General features: G+C 44.2%; 1 protein-coding gene across 1 annotated transcript; it reads right to left on the reverse strand.

Moving 5' to 3' along the window:
* Nucleotides 1-236: 236 nt before the first annotated feature.
* On the reverse strand, nt 237-22,497 carry LOC136514912 (probable acyl-activating enzyme 16, chloroplastic). The gene is made up of 18 exons (XM_066508623.1): nt 21,988-22,497; nt 20,987-21,178; nt 20,528-20,642; nt 20,074-20,161; nt 19,040-19,251; nt 18,070-18,188; nt 17,672-17,821; nt 17,210-17,277; nt 16,660-16,765; nt 16,303-16,461; nt 16,114-16,167; nt 15,866-15,946; nt 15,609-15,746; nt 1,595-1,754; nt 1,334-1,413; nt 923-1,065; nt 577-634; nt 237-498 (listed from the first exon to the last, which is right to left on the reverse strand). The coding sequence occupies exons 1-18, from the start codon at nt 22,204-22,206 to the stop codon at nt 406-408; spliced, it is 2,235 nt and encodes a 744-aa protein (XP_066364720.1). The 5' UTR covers nt 22,207-22,497; the 3' UTR covers nt 237-405.
* Between the last annotated feature and the right edge of the window lie 633 nt (nt 22,498-23,130).

Consider the following 23,130-nt stretch of genomic DNA (forward strand, 5'->3'; position numbering starts at 1 on the left):
GTAGCAGCTGCTGCCGGACGGTGATACTCAGGCTGCTGCATGCGGCCGTGGCGGCGGTCCTCATCGCCTTCTGGGTGCATGCTGCTGCGCCTCCACACCGCAACATGACCATAGCTGCTGCCAAGGCAATATTTATTATAACATGATCATATCAGATTATCATTACTACCTCAATAGACAACATCAGTTTTTAATCACAGAGCAAGATCGCTGTAAACTTGGAGGGTTAGCAGTGCTTTTGAGTTTGACCAGTCACTTATTGCATGTACATAGTACATCTAATAATGCAGTAACCTTATTCATCACTTATCCAAAAAAAACTTGTTTCAATCAGATGGGATGCATCCCTCTCGATTTTATTATTAGATAGATCTGCTATCAGAGCACACGCACGCGCTCCGCATCTCACTTGAACAACGCCTCGATCTCCCTTCTGTACTTGTCTGTCACTTTGTCCCTTCTTATTTTCATGGTGGGTGTCATCAGACCATTGTCAATCTGAACAGAAAATATTGTCAAGTTCCAAGCAACATAGTTTCTCGATTATTACAAATATACGACAGAGCGAAAACCTACCGTAAATGGTTCGTCGTCGATCATAATTGGCCCGACACGGAAAGAGCAATGCGCGGTCCTGAAATTTATTAACAAAACAATTAAATGCTTCCTCTGATGATAGATGTCATCAATCAAACAGTCAAAATCATGAAATAGTGTCATGTGCACACAAAGAAAGACATCGTCCCAAAAACCCATGTTTGTTTGTAATCATTATATGAATCATCTCCCCATATCAATCAAAATCATGAAATAGTGTCACATGTGCCTCTTTTCAATTCTTTTCACCTGTTTCAGTATTTCCAACAGCAAGAAGAGTGAGACAGGGAGAGAGAGAAACAACAGAAGGGCGGGCAACTCTCACCAGGTTTTCAATTCATCATATAGCATGTTCATGACCTTATCTTTCGCTAGTTCGCCATTCTCACCAAGGATGGACTTCCTTTTTGCTTCTGCTAGAACTTCATCATTGTTGGGAACAATTATGGCACCAAGACGCCGTTGATCCTATTCAGAGAGCAGTGGCAGGAACTTCGTGACATCAGTGGCACTAATCTAATTACCATTGCTATGTTCAAATCTAATCTCATCGCCAGGAAATAAAATTGTTAAACGCACGAGCAATGCAGTAGCCATAACACCACAGTTTCAGATAATGACATGGGTTTTTTCTTCAGAATATTTCCCCTAGTTGCATCAAGAAAAAGATATGTGCCCACACATAAAGGAGTCTGAATTGAGTGTAGTGATGATTATAGCTGGGCATATCTCTTACCTGGCCGATCACAACTATCTGATTAATCAAGTTACTCCTGCCGGCTGCTTCCTCGATCTCAGCAGGTTCAACATTTTCACCTACAAATGAGATGGTCAAGGTCAGTAAAAAAGTTACATGATATCAACTAGATTTTCTGTGTGCAACATCAAAGACAAAACAGTAAGTTTGCTAACAGAATCATTAAAAAAATGACAAAGAATATATTTATATAAAAAAAGTACACATTCTGAAAAAGGAGAGACTAATTATAATCTGAACCTGTAGAGAGGACTATTGTATCCTTCGCACGCCCTTCAAGAACAAGCATCCCTCCACACTTGCGACTTGGCCCTATGGCATGGTGAGGTACAATCCAACCTATATCTCCAGTGCTGAACCAACCCTCTTGGTCAAAAGCTTCATTTGTAGCCAATGGATTCTAATGACAAACAAAAAATTATGAAATGAGTCCTCCAGAAAGCTGAACACTCAAATAATATCATTAATCTGTGCATGGGTGTCGATGTTTTACCACCGATAGCCTGCCACGGGGGTACCCGGGGCAGTATGTTCGGGCTTCGGCGTATGCTGAACTCGATGGTTAACGCAAGACACAGTCGATTTATCCTGGTTCAGGCCCTCGATCGTAGATCGAGTAATAACCTTACGTCCAGTCGGCCTTAGCCTTTGCGTTGGATTGATTGTCCAGTGTTGTGTTGTACCATTGTTGTTGTCTTAGGAGCCCTGCCCTCCTTTATATAGTCAGGAGGCCAGAGTCCTAGTCGGTTTATAATGAGATATCCTAGTAGGATTGCTTAATAGTTATACTACTAAGATTACAGGGGAAGAATCCTAGTTGGACTAGACCTTCTCTGTCCTTTGCGGGGTATCCTATGGGTCCCGCATCGACAAGCCCCCGAGCACTTCATGGTTGAGCTCTGAAAGTCTCGCTCTGCTCCTTCAAGTCTTGTTGAGTAGGAACAAAATGTCATCCGAGTGCTTTCTGGAGTGAAACCTTGTAGCGCTTCTTGGGATCTTTGAATCGCGAGTGCTTTTTTAAGAAAAAATACATCCATCTAGTTGTAGCCCCCGAGCCTCTTGCTATTTGGAACAAGGAGCTGGAGGATCTTGTCTTGAAGTTGCTCTGATTGTTCGTTAAAGTTTTAAAAAGAACTCGAATATGGATCGTTCCGGGTTCTTTTTGTCGTAATGTCTTGAAGTGGTCTGTGTTGAGGAAATCTTTTGGTGACGTGCGCTTTTTCGAGGAAAAAGTGCACTCACTGAGTGTAGCCTCCGATCCTCTTGCTGTTTGGAACAAAAAGTTGGAGGGTCTTGATCTTTTATGTTGTTTGAAGAATTTGTGTTCTGAAGTAGTCCCCGAGACTTGGATTATTTCGTTATCCGAGTAGTTTCGTGGCATGTAGCCTCTGAGCTTATATCCGGGTTCTTTTTGTTTCAGGAAGAACTCGGATGTGAGGTCTTGGCGTATTCTTTGATAGTCTGCCGTTGCCAGATGTAGTCGTATTGTGGTGGTTGAGCGTAAATGCCTTTTTTTTTTCACGGGTTGTACTGTGCTAGTATATTCTTCCGAATATGCCCGTCTTCGAGTACTGTTTCTTCTCGCCTGAGTCATCCATTATTGAGTCCTGTCTCTTCACTATGTCCTTTGTTGGGCTTATTTCGTTGGTGCTCCTGGTCCATGTGCGCCGATCCTTTGGCCTATAAATACCGTCTCGGAGTGCTTGTTTTCATCCATTGGACATTCTGTTGAAACCTTCCTGGTTGTGAACATGGTAGTTTGTGAAGTTGAGCAGCCCCCGGGCGTATTTTGTAGTTCCTGTGTGTCTTGTCGTAGCTGGAGGAAGTCTTGTGATAGGGATTAGAGGTAGGCTAGTCCCGCGGCAGCATTGTGCCAGGATGTACGTGGTGGTAGTTGGAGGAAGTCTTGTGATGTGGGCTTCGTTCCTTCATCCGGCAGCTCTGAGTTGATCCTCGTCGCCTGTCTTGAGACCGTCCGGTGCAAATCAACACCATATCTAGCATCACATCGATCTTGGGTAGACAGATGCCCGCCGGCCTTCTCTGCTCCATGTTGCCCTGCCGTGCTGTCGATTTCCGCCTTGGATGCACTGCGTTCGTCCTTTGAAGAAAACAGTGTAGCTGATGGCGGTCTGTCCTTCCGAGTAGTAATTTGGGACACGTAGTCGTTCCAGAGCCTAGTCGTGTCCGTGTTCCTCTTTGCTACTTTGCTTTTCGTGGTGCCGAGTTCGTTGGGTCTTGTAGGGTTTGTAATCTTCTATTTTTGAAGTTGCTTGTAATGTAATGAATCTTGTATTTTGAGTTGTCTTTGACTCTTCTGTTGTGATCCCTGTCGTTCATGAGACTACCGAGTTCTTTCTTACATAACCGGGTTCTTTTGTTACTCGTGAGGTAGCCCTTTCTTTCTTCTTGGTTCAACGAGTTGTTCCTGTGGTTATCTGATAACCCTGCTGTGTTGCTGCGCGGATAAGTCTGAAATCTGCCCGTTGATTCGTACCGTTGTGTGGATTCGTGCCCTCCGTCGTTTTAGCTGCGTCGGTAAATGGACCGTTGTTCTCCCATGATGTGCTTTAACGGGCCTTATGGGCCGTTTGTATCACTGAGAAATCTATTTAAAGACCCTTTATCTTCTTTCCCTTGTCACCCAGCTCTTTCCTTTAAACCCTAGTTCTCAGAAAACCGCCGCCGTCATTGTCGTTATCGCCCGAGCACCACCATTCTTGCTCCATCCTTCTTAACGCCTTTGTTGCTTCCGCCAATTCATGGGAAAGAAGAAAACCGCAAGCAAATCTCAGGCGACCTTTGTGGACGAGGAGTCGTCGCTTTCTTTGATCGAAAACCAGGAGTTCGTGGCCATGAGGGCAGCTCAGAAGGTTTGGCCGGCTCCAACAACTAGCGAAGACCAGCTGCGCGAGCTCGTTAGTGATGGCTTGATCCAGGACAAAGTCATCGCTGAATGGAGAGTTCCGGGCGAGCATCGGGTTCCGGCCCTGGGTCCTGGTGAGATTGTCCTTTTTGTCTCTTTTGTCCGCGCTGGCCTCTGTCTCCCTGCTTCTGCCTTCCTTCATCAGTTTCTTGGGTATTTCGGGGTTAGTTTGAACCATCTAACCCCCAATGCCGTTCTCCATCTTTCTGTTTTTGTCCATCTTTGTGAAGCTTTCCTTGGGATTCCTCCTTCTCTATCTCTTTTTCGTTTTTTCTTTCGCCTGAAACCTCAACCCCGCCGCGAGGAAACCAGTGTCCTTGGCGGTTGCGGGATTCAGTTTCGCCAGGGTCTCAAAATCAAGTTTTTTGATTATGACCTGGTCGATTCTGTCAAGGATTGGCGCGCCGAGTGGTTTTATGCTGCCAATTTGATCCCTTCTCTTGTTGTCCACTCCGGATCCGGTCCTGTGGCGAACGACCGGTGGGACAAAAAGCTTGAGTCTCCTGCTGAAATTCAGGCGATCCAACCTCTCCTTGATAGGATTAGTACGCTGAAACAGCAAGGATTGACCGGCTTTGGTATTGTCTCAAGTTTTCTTCGTCGTCGGGTTCAGCCCTTGAAAGAGCGGGGACATCTCGGCTTTGAGTATTCTGGGGCTGAGGATTCTTCGCGCATGGTCCCAGCTCTTGAGCTGACCGGTGAGGAGGTACTCGAGCATCTCCAGAAAATGCTGAAAGGAGTGAGCGTCATTCCTCCTGCCATCCTTGAGTACTCGGCCAACAACCCGCCACCAGCTGTGAGTTGTCTATCCTCCTTTTTTCTTTTTATTTGAGTTCTTTGTGTACTCTTTCTGCGTCCGTTCTTGCTTAGTTCTTCTTTGTCTTGGTGTTTTGTCTTTTCTTTGTAGGTGCTTGGTCGGAACTTTGTCGATCCGATCCGCCTTGATGTTCTCCCTGCTGTGGCGGAGGCTGGGGATCATCCAGCCGGTACTTCTGTAATTAGTAAGTCTCAAACTTTTACAGCCCTTCCTGGGGTATCTTTCGGGTCTGATGATTTATATGAAGAGTATGTTCCTCGTCTAGTCCCTCGCGGACCTCGCAGCGTCCCGAAGAGGGGGCGGATGGACGGGTCTTCATCTGGCTTGCCTGTCTCCAAGAAGCCTCGTAAACCAAGTACTCCTTCAGGTACTCCAGTTGTTGCTAGCATGCTCTTAGGTGAGCACATTTAGTACTTCTTTGTTCTTTTATTTTCATGTCTCTCTCTTGAACCGAGTACTTTTCATCTCTTTTTCAGCGGGTGCTCTGGTTTCGCTGGCTGAGGAAGAAGAGGATGATGAAGTTCCTCTTATCACGCGGCGGTGAGTTGTTTTTCATATTCTTGTCACATTGAATTTTTCCTCTTTGTTTCTAATCTTAGTCTTGAACTTTTTTGAAGTAATCGGAGGTCGGGTGTGAGTTTTTCCGATGCTCTCACGCCGACTTCTTCCGAAGCTCCGGGGTCGAGTTCTTTAGTTTCTTCCGCCCCGAGCCGTATTGCTCCTCTGGTGCGGAGTTCTTCCACGGCTCCGGCTCCGGCTTCTTCTGTGGCTCCGTTGTCGGCTGTCCCGCTCCCGTCGTTGGGTGACGGGGACGTCTTTGCCGTCGTGGTTCCCCCTGCGAGGCCTTCTCTTGGCTTCGCAAGGAAAAAAGTAGTCGGGTGAGTAGATTCTTGCTTCGTCTTTTTGTCTTTTATCTTCCTTCCTCTGGTTCTTATTGGTGCTTCTTTTTATCACTTTTCAGCGCTTCGTCTTCTCTAACTTCTCCACCGACTTCTTCTCTGCTTCCTGCTGTGCCAACGAGTTCTGATCCTCGAGACTCACATCATTCTGTTGATGAAGTCGCGGTGGGGGCTTCAGAGCTTCCTGGCGGAGTTGCGGGCTTGGTCGCTCCGGAGGTAACAGTGGCCGTCGCGCCGGGTTCTTCTGGGGATTTGGCTCCGGCTTCCCTGGAGGTTGCTCTGGTCGCTCCTGCTTCGCCCCAGCCGGCTTCTCTTTCCCCTTCTTTTGCCCCCGGCGGCCCTTCTCTGTCCGATGATGTGGTGCAACAATTCGATGCCACTCATCGGTTATCGGAGCTGACCGCAGCCTGGGGGAGCTTGTCGACCCTCGCGACTTCTTTTGGTGAAAAGCTCCAGGTAAATTTTTCTGCCACCTTTCTTTTGCATGCTTGTTTTTCTTCTATCCTTACGCCCCGTTTCTCTTTGCCTCTTTCTGCTCAGTCTTTTTCTCGTGATCATTCTGGCTTCTTTTTCTCATCTGAAAATGAGAGAAAGTTGTCTTCGGAGGTAGACGCTCTGAAAGCCGATCTTGATCTTCTCCGGGCTGAGTTGGAGACGGAGCGCCAGTTGCACCAAAAGGAGGAGAAAGCCCTTCGCGCCCGGGTTGTGGAGACGGAGAAACAGAGAGATGCTGCGGTGGAGTCTGCGAAGAATGAAAGCAAAGGTGCCTCGGGTTCTGTCTGTTTCTTCTTGTATTTTGACTTCTTTTTCTGCTGACTTGTTCTTTGGTGTTTTGTTCTAGCTCTCCGAGTTGAGAAACAAAAGCTCTCGGAGAGTATTGATGAAATGAAGGCCCTTGTCCGTTCTAGTCATAATAGAGCTGAGGAGGTAAATGCTCATGCTGAGGAAGAACTCGCCCTTGCTAGGCTGATTAGGCGTGGAGCTGACAGAGATCTTGTGCAGGCCCAGAAAACTATTGAAGGCCTATCTGGGAAGCTGGCGACGGCTACCGAGAATTGGAATGCCCTGTGGAAATCTTTTCGTTCGGTAGCCGACGCCCTCCGGACTTTGGCGGATGACGGGCAATCTTGGGCGCAGTTCATTCCTCGGATTCCGACTCGTTTCCAAGAGTTCGCGAAGAGGTGCGCCCAAGTATGTACCAAAAATGTGCTGGCCCAGGTCCGGGTCCTTGCTCCGGAGGCGCCTCTCTCCAAGATAGCGGAAGAAGCTGAAAGCCAAGAATATCTTGACGCCGTTGAAAAGATGGAGCCTGAGGTCGAAGATCTAGCCAGTAGGATTGTAGATGGTCTAAATATTGACCTTTCCCTCTCTGATGACAATGCCTGACTCGCTTGAGCATCCCCTTGTAATATTACACTCCTTTTTTAAATGAAGATTCTTTATTCTTGTTGATGTATTCTTTGTTTGGGTGCGGTCGAAGTTATTTGACTTGTTGAGTACCTTGTTCTGTTTCCGTCTCTGCTCCGCGAAACGGCTCTATGTGTTATTCTTACGGGGCCCCTTGATTTGTCGGGTACTTTTCTTTTATCGTTCCTCTGTGATTCGTCGAGTGCTTTGTCCGTGTGATGACTTTGTTAGATGTAGATCTTCGCGTTAGCAACCTTTCGCCCGCACTATGTAAAACGACTCGGTATAGAATGCAGCTTTGATAAACTTCGGCGTCCGAGTGCTTTCTTGAATGGTGCTTGTGCTCTTTTGAAGAAGAAGTACATCCATCTGGTTGTAGCCCCCGAGCCTCTTGCTTTTCGGAACGAAGTGCTGGAGGGTCTTTTGAAGATAGATTTCGGTTGACTTGGTTGATTTGCTTTTTGTTTTAGGTGTTAGCTTTTTAGCTACCTTCATCGGCGAGCTCAAGCGTCTTTTCGGCTATTTTGCTTTCGGCCGGAATGCTCAGGCATGTTTTCAGCCATTTTGCTTTTTGTTTCGGGTGTTAGCTTTTAGCTACCCTCATCGGCGAGCTCAAGCGTCTTTTCAGCTATTTTGCTCTCGGCCGGAATGCTCAGGCATGTTTTCAGCCATTTTGCTTTTTGTTTCGGGTGTTAGCTTTTAGCTACCCTCATCGGCGGGCTCAAGCGTCTTTTCAGCTATTTTGCTCTCGGCCGGGATGCTCAGGCATGTTTTCAGCCATTTTGCTTTTTGTTTCGGGTGTTAGCTTTTAGCTACCCTCATCGGCGGGCTCAAGCGTCTTTTCAGCTATTTTGCTCTCGGCCGGGATGCTCAGGCATGTTTTCAGCCATTTTGCTTTTTGTTTCGGGTGTTAGCTTTTAGCTACCCTCATCGGCGGGCTCAAGCGTCTTTTCAGCTATTTTGCTCTCGGCCGGGATGCTCAGGCATGTTTTCAGCCATTTTGCTTTTTGTTTCGGGAGAACAACTCGTTGGAAGTCATGACAAGACATGCTGTGGATGAATATCATCTTTATTGATCATGAGTATAAACTAATACATATGTTTTTGAATAGTATTGTCTTTCGTTGATTGTGAACGTAGGTCCTTTGTGGCTTGCATGTCTGCTTTTCCCTGAGTTGTTTTTACGCATGGAATTTTCTTAGCTGGCTGATGTGCCATGTATTGCTGACTTCTTTTCCATCTTCGGTCATTAACTTGTACGTGCCGGGTCCGGTGATTTTTGTGACAATGAACGGGCCTTCCCAAGGACTGAGTAGCTTATGTCGTCCATCAGTCTTTTGTATCCTTCTTAGCACTAAGTCTCCAACTTGTAGTGATCGAGGTTGGGTACTCTTGTTGTAGTGCCGTCTTAAACCTTGTAGGTATCTAGCTGATTGGAGGGTAGCGTTTATTCTGATTTCTTCTGAACTGTCGAGTTCTAATCTCCTTGTGTGTTCTGCTTCTCCTTCATCATATTGTTCTATTTTTTGGGATGTCCAGATCAAATCGGCGGGTAGTACGGCCTCTGACCCGTAAACTAGGAAAAAAGGTGAGTGGCCTGTTGCTCTGCTTATTTGAGTTCGTAGCCCCCATACTACTTTCGGTAGTTCTTCAATCCATTTGGACCCATAGTCCATTAGTTCTTCGTATAACCTTGGTTTTAATCCGGCTAGTATGAGTCCATTAGCTCTTTCTACTTGTCCGTTGGCTTCTGGATGTGCAACAGACGCATAGTCTATGCTGAAACCACAGTCTCGTGCCCAGCTTTTAAATTCTGTAGCTGTGAAAGGGGAGCCTAGATCTGTGATGATTCGATTTGGCATGCCGAAACGGTGCATAATGTCTTGGATGAACTCGACTGCTTTGGTTGCGCTGTATTTCGCGAGTGGTTTGTATTCAATCCACTTAGTAAACTTGTCAACTGCCACAAAGATGTACTCGAAACCGCCTTTTGCCTTTTTCAAGGGTCCTACTTGATCTAGCCCCCAGCAGGAAAAAGGCCAGGCGGGTGGTATGCAGATAAGATTGTGAGCTGGTACATGGGCTTGTCTTGCAAACATTTGGCAACCTTTGCATTTTCTGACAAGCTCTTCTGCGTCTTTCAAAGCGGTTGGCCAGTAGAATCCGGTGCGAAATGCTTTGCCAACCAGTGTCCTTGAAGCGGCATGATTTCCGCAGCAACCTGAGTGTATTTCGTCTAGGATCTCTTTTCCTTCTTGAAACGAAACACATTTTAGGAGTACTCCTGATGATGCTGCTCTTCTGTAAAGTTTATCTCCTACTAGAGCGTAGTTTTTGCTTCTGCGAACAACTTGGGTGGCTTCTGCCTTATCTGCTGGTAATTTGTTTTCTTTGATATAGTCGATGAAAACTTGAGTCCATGAAGTGTTGATTATCAATATCTGAACGCCTTTAGCCTGAATTTCATGTGTTGTTTCACCGGGTTGTTTGATAGAGGGAACTGATAGCTCTTCTATGAACACGCCGGGTGGAACCTTTGCCCTGTCTGATCCGAGTTTGGCAAGGACATCCGCTGCAATGTTGGAATCGCGTAAAACGTGTAAAATTTCTAATCCTTGGAAGTGTTTTTCAAGTTTTCGTATTTCAGCACAATAAGCACCCATGTTTTCTTTGGTGCAGTCCCAATCTTTGTTGACTTGGTTGATGACCACTGCTGAGTCGCCGTATACGAGTAATCTTTTTATTCCGAGGGTAATCGCGACTCGTAGCCCGTGGATGAGGGCTTCATATTCTGCTTCGTTATTTGTAGCTTGCCATAATATCTGAAGGACGTACTTGAGTTGTTTTCCTTCTGGAGAAATGAGGAGAACGCCTGCACCGGCCCCGCCTAGTTTGAGTGATCCATCAAAGTACATCTTCCAATGGTCGAGGATGGTATCTGATAAGGGCTGTTGAATCTCTGTCCATTCGGCCACGAAATCGGCGAGGGCTTGAGATTTGATTGCTTTCCGTGGGGTGAAATTGATGTCCAGAGCTCCAATTTCAACTGCCCATTTGGATATGCGCCCTGTGGCGTCTTTATTGTGTAGGATATCTCCGAGTGGAAAATCTGTCGCTACGGTAATCTTGTGGCTTTCGAAATAGTGGCGAAGCTTCCGAGAGGTAATGAGTAAAGCGTAGAGTAGTTTTTGTACATGTGGGTACCGGATTTTGGATTCTGACAGTACTTCGCTGATGTAGTATACTGGACGTTGCACTTTATACGCGCGCCCTTGTTCTTCTCTTTCTATGACTATTGCTGTGCTGATTACGGTGGGAGTTGCCGCGATATATAGCATCATATCTTCATCTTTTTTTTTAAGGTGTCAGGATAGGCGATGAAGTGAGGTATTCTTTAAGTTTTTTGAAAGCTTCGTCGGCTTCTGTTGTCCACTCGAACTTGTCTGTCTTCTTTAGTAGTTTAAAGAAAGGTAACCCCTTTTCGCCGAGTCTTGATATGAAACGGTTGAGGGCCGCCATGCATCCTGTTAGTTTCTGCACATCTTTGACACTTCTAGGTGGGCCCATTTCTGTTATAGCTCGAATTTGCTTGGTGCTGGCTTCAATCCCGCGCTGACTGACCAAGAATCCGAGTAGTTGTCCTGAGGGAACTCCAAATACACATTTGTTTGGATTCAATTTCCATCTCCATTTCTTCAAGTTTTCGAAAGTTTGCTTCAGATCTTCAAATAGAGTGTCTGGGTTTTTTGTTTTCACTACCACATCGTCCACGTATGCCTCCACATTTTCACCGATTTGATTCCCAAGGCAAGTCTGGATAGCTCTTTGGTACGTGGCGCCAGCGTTTTTTAGTCCAAACGACATGGTCTTGTAGCAGTAGGCACCAAACGGGGTGATGAAAGATGTCTTGCTCTGGTCTTCTTCTTTTAGTGCGATCTGGTGATATCCTGAATAGCAATCGAGAAAAGATAATAACGCAGATCCTGCTGTCGAGTCAACTATCTGGTCAATGCGTGGTAGCCCGAACGGATCTTTTGGGCAATGTTTGTTGAGATCTGTGTAATCGACGCACATACGCCACTCGTCCGTGTTTTTCTTCTGTACAAGGACCGGGTTTGCTAGCCAGTCTGGATGTAGGATCTCCTTGATGAACCCGGCTGCCATCAGTTTTGTTATTTCCTTTTTAATTGCCGCCTTCTTGTCGGGTGAGAATCGTCGTAGCCGCTGTTTTACAGGTTTGGAGCTTTTGTTGACATCAATTCTGTGCTCAGCCAACTCTCTTGGGACTCCTGGCATGTCGGCTGGCTTCCAAGCGAAGATATCTTTGTTGTCCCGAAGAAAGTTGGTGAGCGCGAGTTCCTATTTTTCCGAGAGGTGAGCACTGATGGTTGCTGTCTTGGAGGTGTCGCCCGTGCCTAAGTCAATTTGCTTGACGTCGGCTTCTTTTGGTGGTGCGATGATACTGGGTCTTTTAGCTGGTATTTCTAATTCTTCTTGGTTTGTTTCTGCCGCGATTGTGGCTATTTCTTTTCTTCCATTGTCAGCTTGTGCTTTGGCTGCAATTTGGATTGCCTGAACGTCGCAGTCAAAAGCGCGCTTTAAATCGCTTCGAAGAGAAAGGATACCGTGGGGTCCTGGCATCTTAAGTAGTAAGTACGGATAATGTGGTATTGCCATGAATTTGGCCAGTGCCGGACGTCCTAGGATTGCATGATATGATGAATCGAAGTCGGCGACTTCGAATTTGATAAACTCTGTTCGGTAGTTTGAAGGAGTTCCGAAGGTAACAGGTAAAGTAATTTGTCCGAGTGGCATGGCTGCTTTGCCGGGTACTATTCCGTAAAAAGGTGTGCTTGTTGGTGTAATCATCCCGGCGAGTTGTAGTCCCATTTTTCTCAGTGTTTCTGAAAAGATGATGTTAAGCCCAGCTCCTCCATCGATTAGTACTTTGGTGACAGTCATGCCAGCTATAGTTGGATCCAGAACCAATGGATAATGGCCTGCGTTTCCCACGCTAGTCCACTGGTCTTCCCTGGTGAATTGGATAGGATACTGTGACCAATTGAGGTATCTTGGTGTAGCCGGTTCTGCTGTCATAATGGTCCGTAGTGCTAGTTTTTCTTGATGTTTGCTTCTGCAATCCGGAGCCCCTGAGAAAATCACTGCTACCGTTCCCCTAGGTTTTTGGAATCCTTTGTCCTCGTGGTCGTCTCCTTCTCTTTTCTGATTGTCTTCTTTGGTGTCTTCCTTACTATTTTTTCTTGTGTATTGATCTTTGAAAGTATAGCAATTTCCAATGGTGTGTCTCCCATTAGGGTGCAATGGGCAACGTATGTTTTCAATGTCATCATATCTTCTGGGTTTGGTAAACTTCTTTGATTTGTCGGCCATTGCCACAGTATTGTCTGGTCTACGTTTTCTTTCTTGATGTCTGCTATTTCGATGATTTTGCTTGTCCGAGTTGTCCTGGTTGTTTCTGTCCGGGAATCTTTCTCGGGTTTTTTCTTCTGCGGTAATCATTTTTTCTACTGTTCGTCTGAATTCCTCATTGTTTCTCGGATTTTCTTTGCAGAAGTCTTGAAATTGCCACCTAGCCATGATTCCGTGAGAGAAAGCTTCAATTACTTCTCGTTCGGTTATGTCATGCACTTGGGCTCGTAGTTCGCCGAATCGTCGATAATAATTTCTGAGACTTTCACCTCCCTTTTGCTTGAGTCCTTTTAATTCCGCATGGGTGATTGGATGTGTAATGATTCCTGCAAAATTCTCACAAAAAGCTCTTTGCAAATCCTCCCAATTTCTGATAGATCCTGGGTTCAGTTTGTCGAACCATTGGAGAGGCATGGCTTCCAGTGCCATGGGAAAGAACAGGGTTTTGATATCGTCATCTCCTCCGGCTAGTTCGATTGATTGTGAATATATTCTGAGCCATTGCCTTGGTTCAATTTTGCCATCATACTTGGAGTGGTTAGATGGTTTGAATTTGTGAGGTAATCGTGCCATTGCAAGCCTGTTCGCGAAGCAGGGGAAACTGTCGTGTGTCTTGGTTTCTCTGAATTCGGATTCGGCACCTTCTTCTGGCCAGCTGTCGTTTTGACGGGAATAATCTTGCGAGATTGTCTGGGTAGGTACCCTACTCCTAGTCTTCCTTGGTTGTTCAAATCGGTGGCTCCGATTATGTTCCTTCCTACTTCCTTCGTCACGGCTTCCACTCGGCCCAAGTCTTTCGAAAGCGGATTTCCTTTGATTTTGATCTTCTTGCCTGCGGGTTGTTGATCTTGCGGGTAGTCTTGATCGAGCTCTCTCTTCATGCGTTTTCGGGATCGTCGATCGGAGCAAGTCCTGGAGCTGTTCATACTTCTCACTGGGGTGTGAAGTTTTTCCGAGTTCTTCTAATGCTTCTCGAATCTTATCGTAAGGTGTATTCGCCGTGCGTCTCCCCTCTACTTCTCGTTGCGATTTTCTTTTGTCGTACTCAGCCAATTCTGACTCGTATCTGATCCAAGCTTCCTTGCGCTGCCTAGCACGGTGCTGACGCCCTTGCTTTAACTTGTTTTTTCTTTCTCTAGCATGTTTCTGACTATCTGTTTCTCCGTCGTAGCCTTGGGCAAAAGGTGATATGTTGGATTCTGATTCATCTGATGATCTGACATCGGGTGCTTCTGGGGGATTTAGTGGTGACCGCGGTCGTCGTACCATGAGCACTTCTCGCGCATGAGTCGCTCTGTTATTGGCGTTAGCTTTCATGCTGTCAGAGTTGCTAATGACTTTAGTGGATGCCTCGGTGTCGTAGATCGAGTCTCCTTCTTGGTAGGGTAGAATTGCTGTCGTCGTCGTGCCGACTAGTTGGGTACTGCTGTCCTCAGGAACAGAACCTGGCCAATGAATGATGCAGTCTTGGGATGTTATTGTTAGCACGAGGCCCTCCTGAGCTCCTGTCAGTGGTATCCCGCATCTTGGATTGAAAGATCTTTCGAACTGTCCTTGATAGGATTTTGCCATGTTGTCGAGCCCAAATGGAGAAGAACTCGTCTTTTTGGAAGAATTCTGAGGGCAATCCGAGTTGTTTTGGGATGTGCTCTGGAATCTTGCCAAAAAAGAACGCGGATTTTTGAAAGCACTCGGATAAAACTTCGCCTTGATGTTTGAATTCGAATCGGATACGAGTGGTCGCGAAATCTGATTTGAATCGGATACTGTGAGCTGTGCGAATCTTCTGGTGAGCTGATCCGTTGTATTTGGTGAAGTATGAAATTCTTTATGATGATCTGGATCTTTGAGGAGATGGCCCTGAAGCTTGCCGTTGTTGTCCGCCTCGCAGATCCATGAGCCGAAGATGAAAGTTGATTCCGTTGGGAAGATTATGTTGTCGAGGTCCATCGAATTCTTGGATGCAAAGTCGCCGAACTCCCCTACCTGGCGCGCCAGCTGTCGATGTTTTACCACCGATAGCCTGCCACGGGGGTACCCGGGGCAGTATGTTCGGGCTTCGGCGTATGCTGAACTCGATGGTTAACGCAAGACACAGTCGATTTATCCTGGTTCAGGCCCTCGATCGTAGATCGAGTAATAACCTTACGTCCAGTCGGCCTTAGCCTTTGCGTTGGATTGATTGTCCAGTGTTGTGTTGTACCATTGTTGTTGTCTTAGGAGCCCTGCCCTCCTTTATATAGTCAGGAGGCCAGAGTCCTAGTCGGTTTATAATGAGATATCCTAGTAGGATTGCTTAATAGTTATACTACTAAGATTACAGGGGAAGAATCCTAGTTGGACTAGACCTTCTCTGTCCTTTGCGGGGTATCCTATGGGTCCCGCATCGACAATGGGGCCGAGACATGAATTCTAAGATTTAGGCTTGGTTCTGAATGTGCATTTCACTTTTGGCAATGTCTATCAACACCATACGGAAGGATTAATATATTAAGTAAAACATGAAAGTATAAGAATACTACAGCTCCTCATTTTGTCAACTATTGTAGCAAAGATATCAGGCTGTTAATACCTCTGGAATATTCTTAGCTGACTTTAAGTACAGAGAATCTAAAATAGTGTTCCACAGAGAACTAATTAATCCTTAAGAAGAAAAATTATTAGTTCGTTTCTACCAAAAGAAAGTGTAATTCGACGAGCAACATGTTAATGGAACATCAGCATTCTAATTTAGATTTGACAATTGATTTGTATCAGCAAAGAAAGAAGTAGAACCTTATAGTATCCCTTCATTACTTGCGGTCCTTTAATTTTCACAATCCCCTTTGAACCATCTGGGAGCACCTCACCAGTCTCTATGTCGAAAACCTTGATTTCAGTATGCTTTATTGGGTGGCCAATTGTCCCAAGAACCTTCAAGCAACATACAGACTTAATGTTTAGCATTGTCGACTTATCGCATGTAACAAATAGGAAACAGTATGCAAGACTATATCCAATTAGTAAATAAAACAAGCATTTCCACATCTTACATTACAGAATGGTCGTCTAGCAGCAACAACAGGAGAAGTCTCAGTAAGACCATAGCCGTTTTGTACTTTAATGCCAATGGCCTGAAAGAGCAGAACATTGATAAAGCTACTGACATTTAAATAAGAAGTTTATTGATCTCCTCGCATTGCACAGGCGAGGGTAAGGCTTGCCACTGACACCCTTTCCCAGACCCCGCACAGAGCGGGAGCTCTCTGCACTGGGTACGCTCTTTATTGATAACCCTTACCTCAAAAAATTTATCAACATGCATCGGAAGACTTCCACCGCCACTAATACCAGCCTGCAAGTTATCATGGAAACTAGATGATTTATTAAGTATTTGTTAAGTGGGTGTTAATAAAGTTCAGGTTACACTTAAATTTGCAAGGATCATTGATGCAACACAGAAATAAGAATATAAGCAAAATTAATATACCTTTGAAATCCCGATTGCTGAATGAATTTTCTTGTATACTAGAATCTTCGCCAGATTATGTAAAGGCCAGAGAAATGCAGCAATCAATCTTGCCCACAGCCACTTCATCATATAGGCGATAAATGATGGTTTGACAAGATTGTTTGATAAAACTGTTCCCTTTTCAATGGAGGAGAAAAACAGGAAAAGGAAACTGAGTCAAGCAAAGAAAGAGGCCACAAGTAGATAATAAAGAAAGGAACTTCAACTTCTAGAATGTCTGGTTATTAAAGAATAAGGAAACAAAGTATAGCATCTTTGAAGTAATTCCTTGCAGCTAATTAAAGCAAGTAGCTTATGACAATTCAGTGTCCGGACCTCATAGATCTTCTTCGCCTCCATATATAGTAAACTTATCTTGATAAGTGACAGAGCAATAATTTTTCGAGCAGCTGAACTGGATGAAATCTGCTTTTGAATTGAACTGCAGAAAGTCAAGAAGAGAATTAGGAAATGGGCAAAAGACTTTCCATAAAGTGTCACTACTCACTACTTGACCATTCAACGGGAAAAAAAATACACACATGTAGCCACTGCATGGGCACCAATGCATTAGTGAACTGAAGTGTCCCTATTAAGTGAACAATCATTTACTGTAGTACATAAGTGGTTTATCACTACACCGCCTCCATTCCTTTTTATTGATATTATTGAGTTAAACAGTTCCAAAATGTAACTGAACTTTTTTGTTTGTTTGTTGTTATAGGAATTAATAATTCTAATGCTACAGGTTTAATAATGACAAATGTAGAGATATTTCAAACATTGATATATTTTAATATACTGATGGCCAAGTTTTAGTAAGTTTCTCCAGACAGAGACAACTATAAAGCATCAAATGAAACTGAAGGAGCAGAAGAACACTAACCTGTACAAGGTTTCATAGACCAGTGGTACTGATATAATATAGTGAGGCTGGTAACGCTGCAAATCTTCCTATCAAAGAAGATAGAAGAAGATGTCAAAATGCCCTAAGGAACTTCAGCATCTTCTGCAACAGATAGAAAATAAAACTAGTGAACAACAACACAGATAGGACTGTAGAAACGAGTTCTGCAGATCACTGCATGCTAATACGAGATCTGGCCCATTTTGCAGCTTTTAGTAAGCTGATAAAAAATAATACAGCATATTCATACAGCAGAGCACGCAAATACACTACGAGACCACATGAATTGCTCAATAGCATACTAGGTGCTTTATGCAGAGCAAGCATCCTTGATAACATTACATGGTGCTTAATGCAGAAACTAACTAACTATAGTAAGGTAAATTCCCTCAAACAAAACTACAGTAAGGTAATTTAAGTTGAAACATATATAAACCCTACCTTCAGGTACTTCACAGTAGTGTAAACTTGCTGGATCCCATACGAGAAGATGAAGTACTCACAAGCACGCTCATATGCATGCCATGGTGGAAGCATGCTTAGGAACCTATCACCAGGTTCTGCCGGCACAATCTCCCACAGATTATTTATCTGTGGAACAGAACAGCATAAAATGTGTATGAACAGAAAACAATTTGGCTCAGATTTTTTAGCAGGGTGATTGAAATGTTTACAAGACATTCCAGGAAAAAACATAATATTAATTAGCATGAATGCTTATGCTCATATTATAGAGATTAGGAAATCACATCAAGATAAGGAAATAAAATAGTAACTAATACACATGGCACAGCATCGCTCAACAACCTTGGCTAAAAGTGTAATGTTTCTATCTTCACCTGATGCAAGAGATTTCGGTGGGTAAGCATAACGCCTTTTGGTGTGCCACTTGTTCCACTAGTATATATTAGTGTGGCCACATCTTCAGGACTAATAGTTTCGAAGACATCTTGCTGACCTGACAAATGAAAAACAACAGTTCTATTGACTATAACACAGTTTTGAAAAAAAGCAACTGTATATGCAAGTTGACTACCAGAAAATTGAACATTCAATTTCCATGATTTGTCTACAGGACTACAGGCATAATCAATCTACTGCATGATATGACAGTATCACTGAAGGGAAAAAGAATTAATGAAGGACGCAGTCCCTGTTGCATGATACAGCAGTGTATGTCATTGAAGAAAGGAATAATAATTTTCTATAAAAAAAAGATGTCTGAGATTCTTCACCTATTCCAATAATCTTGAAACAATAAGAAAGAAATGTTAGTGTTCACAGATTCCAAATGAGCGCTGCTTAGCAAGAAAGAAATTAAGTGTTAAGCTTTTCATATAACTAATCGATCAGGTCAAGATTTAAATCAGAGATTTGGAAAGGACCATATACATCCTAAATATAACAGGGCATGAACTACCCCCCCCCCCCCCCCCCCCCCCACACACACACAAGGGTTGAAGTCCTCTTCGACTTGAATTTAGGTGCCTATTTTGTTGTCATTTACAATGTCACCTAATTCCTCCTATATTGGTTGAATTTTCTTTTTTAATATCACAGGCACATAAATCAGGTGTTGGTGGTACAAGCTTGGATGCTCATGTTATGGGGGTATGAAGCCATCAAACATGATGAGAAATACTACAGGAAACATAGCGTATGAATATATTATCCTTTACCGCTAGAAACAGTGACATAACAGAAAAATGTGCCCATAAAAAAAATAAAACAACAGTTCTTAAGAAGTTGCACTGTCAGATTATTGTTAATTATGATATGTACCACATTATGATATCACACAGAAGGTACCTTGCTGGCCAGAAAGAAACAGTGCATTACGGCTTTCTCGACCAAGTTCGGTGATATCCTTGTAGCCATAAAGTGGTATATCCTTCACAGCTTGGCTATCTATGCATGATTTGTCACCCCAAAGTAGAACAATGAATCTTGTATTAATCCTTGATATGAAAGATTCTGCAAGCCGGTTAAAGAATTGAGGACTGTCCACAACAAGTGCAATGCTGTGATGGGGAAAAACAATAAATCCATAATCACAACATGAAAGTAAAACATAAACAAGTATAAGTACTAAATAAATATTATTCAGACGCATAAACCACTGATAGTAGTATAATCTATCTGCCTACTTTTCTGGAGTTCATATGATACATAAGTTTATCAAGTTTGATGAATGTATGTGCTTTGCATAATTATAAGCTGTGCAATACAATGATATTTTGATTCAGCCAGCAGCCAATCTTATACTGAAATTGTGATGCTGTATTCCATTGTTAGGTTCAACTGTTCAAGACAAAACAATCCATTTAACATGTCTGGCATGCATATTTCTTGGGGTCAAGTTTCTGGCAACCAGCATATGATACCAATATTGTATTACAAATATTTTTGCCTGCCACAGATATCAAAAGGCAAGCAGAGCCACAAGCTGGAATATGTTTTGATATAGGGTTGACTATTTGATCCTTCTATTCATGAGGATACTGCAGTTCCAGTTCTTATGTTAACTGTAGCTGACAAACAAAAAGCCAAGTGTGCACCCACAGTGCATATCCCCACAAAGCATCTCAGTTCCCACCTTAATATTCCACAAAGCAGAATCAACGGAAGAATTCAATTATTAGCCATTGTGAAATGAAAATGGTCATCTATAGGGGGCCTGGCTTGGCTGTTTTTAGCAGAAACTATATCTCCTTTTATTTTCCATTTATTACAGGTATAAGAGAATTTGAGGGTTAAAGTCTAATAAGGCCATATGGGTTGAAGGAGATAAAATACCGCAACTTCACTTGAATCCATGTTAGCAAATAATTTGATAAACTCACCTTTCTGAATGAGTGTATATTTGAAACAATTCTTCATCCGATGATCTTGTTCCCCTAACAACATTGATAGCACCAGTTGCCATGATTCCTGTATGTCATTTATTTGTGTGAAATACTGAAATTGTCAATGTAGAGGAAACCTCTAGATAACAGCCATAGAACAATAAACAGAGAATTGTGCATATAAATTCACAAAACATGTATATCTACCATTGCACTGTATGGCTTTAGAACACATCACTATCTATTACTGAGAAATCAAGGCCAAGCTGATACTTGTTGTCTAGTATCTGTAACAACCAAATGTTGTTGCTAACATTCCAGTGCTCCAGCAGCAAATATCAGAAAGGATAAGGAACCACAGAATTATCACCAGGAAAGTAACAAGAAAGGGGAATGTCAACATTGGGAATCACAATGCATGGTGTCATCACAAAACAGAGGAATAAGTTACCTTGATCTGCAACTAGCCAGCGACATGAGTTATCAGCAAAAAGTGCTAGCTTTTCATCTGGAGCAACGCCAATGGCCCTTAGACCTTGAGAAAAATCCAATATTTCTTGCTCAAGCTGATAAGAACATAAATCAGCAAATAGGTACTGCAGATTTGTGGACATTAAAGCTCTGAAATAAATGCAATTGTGTATTCTAAATGTGGTAGGGAAGATGAATATGTTTAATTGACGAGAACTTATGACTTAAATAGAGCAGTATTATTCATCTAAAGACTCAAATAGAGCAGTATCCTTTATTGTTGCCATTTGTGTGCATTAACACGAAATCATGTAGATAGCCTCGCTTGTTCTAAGTATTCATGATGGCTTTCAAGCTCATGCTCCTTTCCTTTTAAGGTGATTATTCAGTATGGTAGAAAAATAACATTTATGCATGGCCATTGAGGTCAAAGATGCACCTGTGTATACGTCCATTCCGTCGGCGGTTCATGGTAAGGATCTATCACAGCTACAAGGTCAGCGTATTTTTCTGCTGCTGTCCTCCAAATATTTGGAACCGCCTTCCATTCATGCACTGTCGAATCACTACCACCAGGCAACAGAACACTCTCCAGTAGAGGTGAGCACTTTCTACGTACTTGATGTTCTAGCTGTAAAGTGGATTAGTGCAAGTTTGAGACCGAACAGCTTAGATTTTTAGCGAGAATAAGTGATAACTCAATACGCCAATGCAGTAACTCATATAATAAACTATTCATCCTTCACAGAACTACTATTTGCAGCACAATACTTCAAAGAATGCTACAGTACCACAATTTGACGCACCTGCCTACAATTTTACAATTCCCTGGACAATGGTGGGAAACAAATCCACAATGGCATGCCTGTGACGAAATCAAGTCCCCCACGTGGCTAAAAAGGCATATACACATCAAAGGGGGTCGAAATAATACTCTGACGACGGTAAAAAGGAATCTAGATATCAAAGGGATAAGCCACGAACAGGATGATAGGAACAGCTAGCTGTACCACTACCACCTCACCGTCCCCCTTAATCGACACGGGCGGAACTGCTTAGCTCGATCACACATCACAGTCCATTAGCCAATTTGGATAATGACCTCAACACTTGATGTACGGAAAGCGAGAACCGATTAATGGTGGGGCCGAAATTTGGCGGCTCATCCAGAAGCAAAGCGGCGGCTGCTTTGCCGGAGGCAGAAAAGGGTATCTGTGCACTGCCAGGCCAGGCAGAGATCACCGGGAAGACTGAACCTCGGTCGCACACACCGTTATGATAGCATAAATTCCACGGCTCACCGGAATCCGTCATATCACTAGTTAGTCGGAGAAAAACCTGGCGAAATGGAGGAACAAGCACGCGCGTTCCGGCTGGCCACACCCGTGGACGAGGGATCACAAAAAAATCACCGGGAAACAAACGAGCTGGAGGACTAACAGCGGAGTCGGCGGACGGGGGCGGCCGTGGAGATGCGGCGGCGGAACACCGGGGCGGCGGCGCGGCGGGGCGGAGGGCCGGGGCGCGGGCGCGGGGGAGCAGCGCAACCGGGCGCCGAGGGAGCAGGCGGCCGCGGCGGGCGAGGAGCGGAGGAATCGGCGAGCGGCGCGGGGCGCAGAGCCCGACCATCTGACCGGACGAGGCGGAGGCGGCGAGCATCGTGCCGGTGCCGGCGATCTAGAGGCTCCGGCCGGCCCGCCCGACGAGCGCTCTACTCCAGAAAGCAGGCGGTGTCTGTCTGGAGTCGAGCGGGGGGCATCGGCTCATCTGGTTTGCCTCGCTCGCGCTCGAGTATATAGGGACCCGGCCTCGTGGGCTTCGTCGGAACGTGGTGGAGCAGTGGAGGCATCGAGGAGCTGCGGCTGCGTCATCTTCGGCGCCGCGTGCTTCTGTGACCACCCGTGTGCGCGGATGCCATTTCTGGGACCGGGATCCCCAACAAGGCAACAAGAGGACGGAGGATTCAGGGATCTCCCACCTATTATACTTGTCTACTTCACCCCTTCAAGTTTTACCCCCTGAACTATCTAAAACCGTCTGTTTTACCTTCTGAGACGGTTTTCAACGGCGGTTTGCTACAGTAGCCTTAGATTAATTGAAAAATCTAATTTTGTCTGTAATTAATTGGAATAATTCATAGCTGCAGCTTCTATGATTCAATTGTGGTGAAATTTTTATGGTACGCTAATTATGTATGCTTGAACTATAGTAAAAATTTCATACTCATTAGACTATGTATAACTTAGTTATAGATAAATTCTAATTAATTACAGACAAAATTGGATTTTCCAATTAATCTAATGCTACAGTAAAATATTTGTACTAAAGTATACCGTATTATATATTCACTATGTAGATCTACTCATGCGGAGTCCAATAAAATTAGATTTTTTTATTTTATGATTTTTCTATGATTTACTATGATTTTTCAAAAATTCACCGAAAATAAATAAAAAAAGAAATTCAAAACCATGGGTACTGTAGCAACCCACCGTCATTGTAGCAAACCTGATGTTACTGTAGCAAAACCACCGTTAAAACCGCCCCAGGGGGTAAAACAGACGGTTTTAGATAGTTCAGAGG

The sequence above is a fragment of the Miscanthus floridulus genome, chromosome 2 (assembly GCF_019320115.1).
Source record: "Miscanthus floridulus cultivar M001 chromosome 2, ASM1932011v1, whole genome shotgun sequence".
NCBI classification, from domain to species: domain Eukaryota; kingdom Viridiplantae; phylum Streptophyta; class Magnoliopsida; order Poales; family Poaceae; genus Miscanthus; species Miscanthus floridulus.

Bases quoted from the DNA above. Each gene is read 5' to 3' on its own strand.
- LOC136514912 (XM_066508623.1), bottom strand. From the start codon at position 22,206: ATGCTCGCCGCCTCCGCCTCGTCCGGTCAGATGGTCGGGCTCTGCGCC. The intron at 15,747-15,865 runs GTAAGATGTGGA...TGTTGCTTGAAG, and splicing joins CTAGACGACCATTCTGTAAT to GTTCTTGGGACAATTGGCCA. The intron at 1,066-1,333 runs GTAAGAGATATG...CTCTCTGAATAG, and splicing joins AGATAGTTGTGATCGGCCAG to GATCAACGGCGTCTTGGTGC.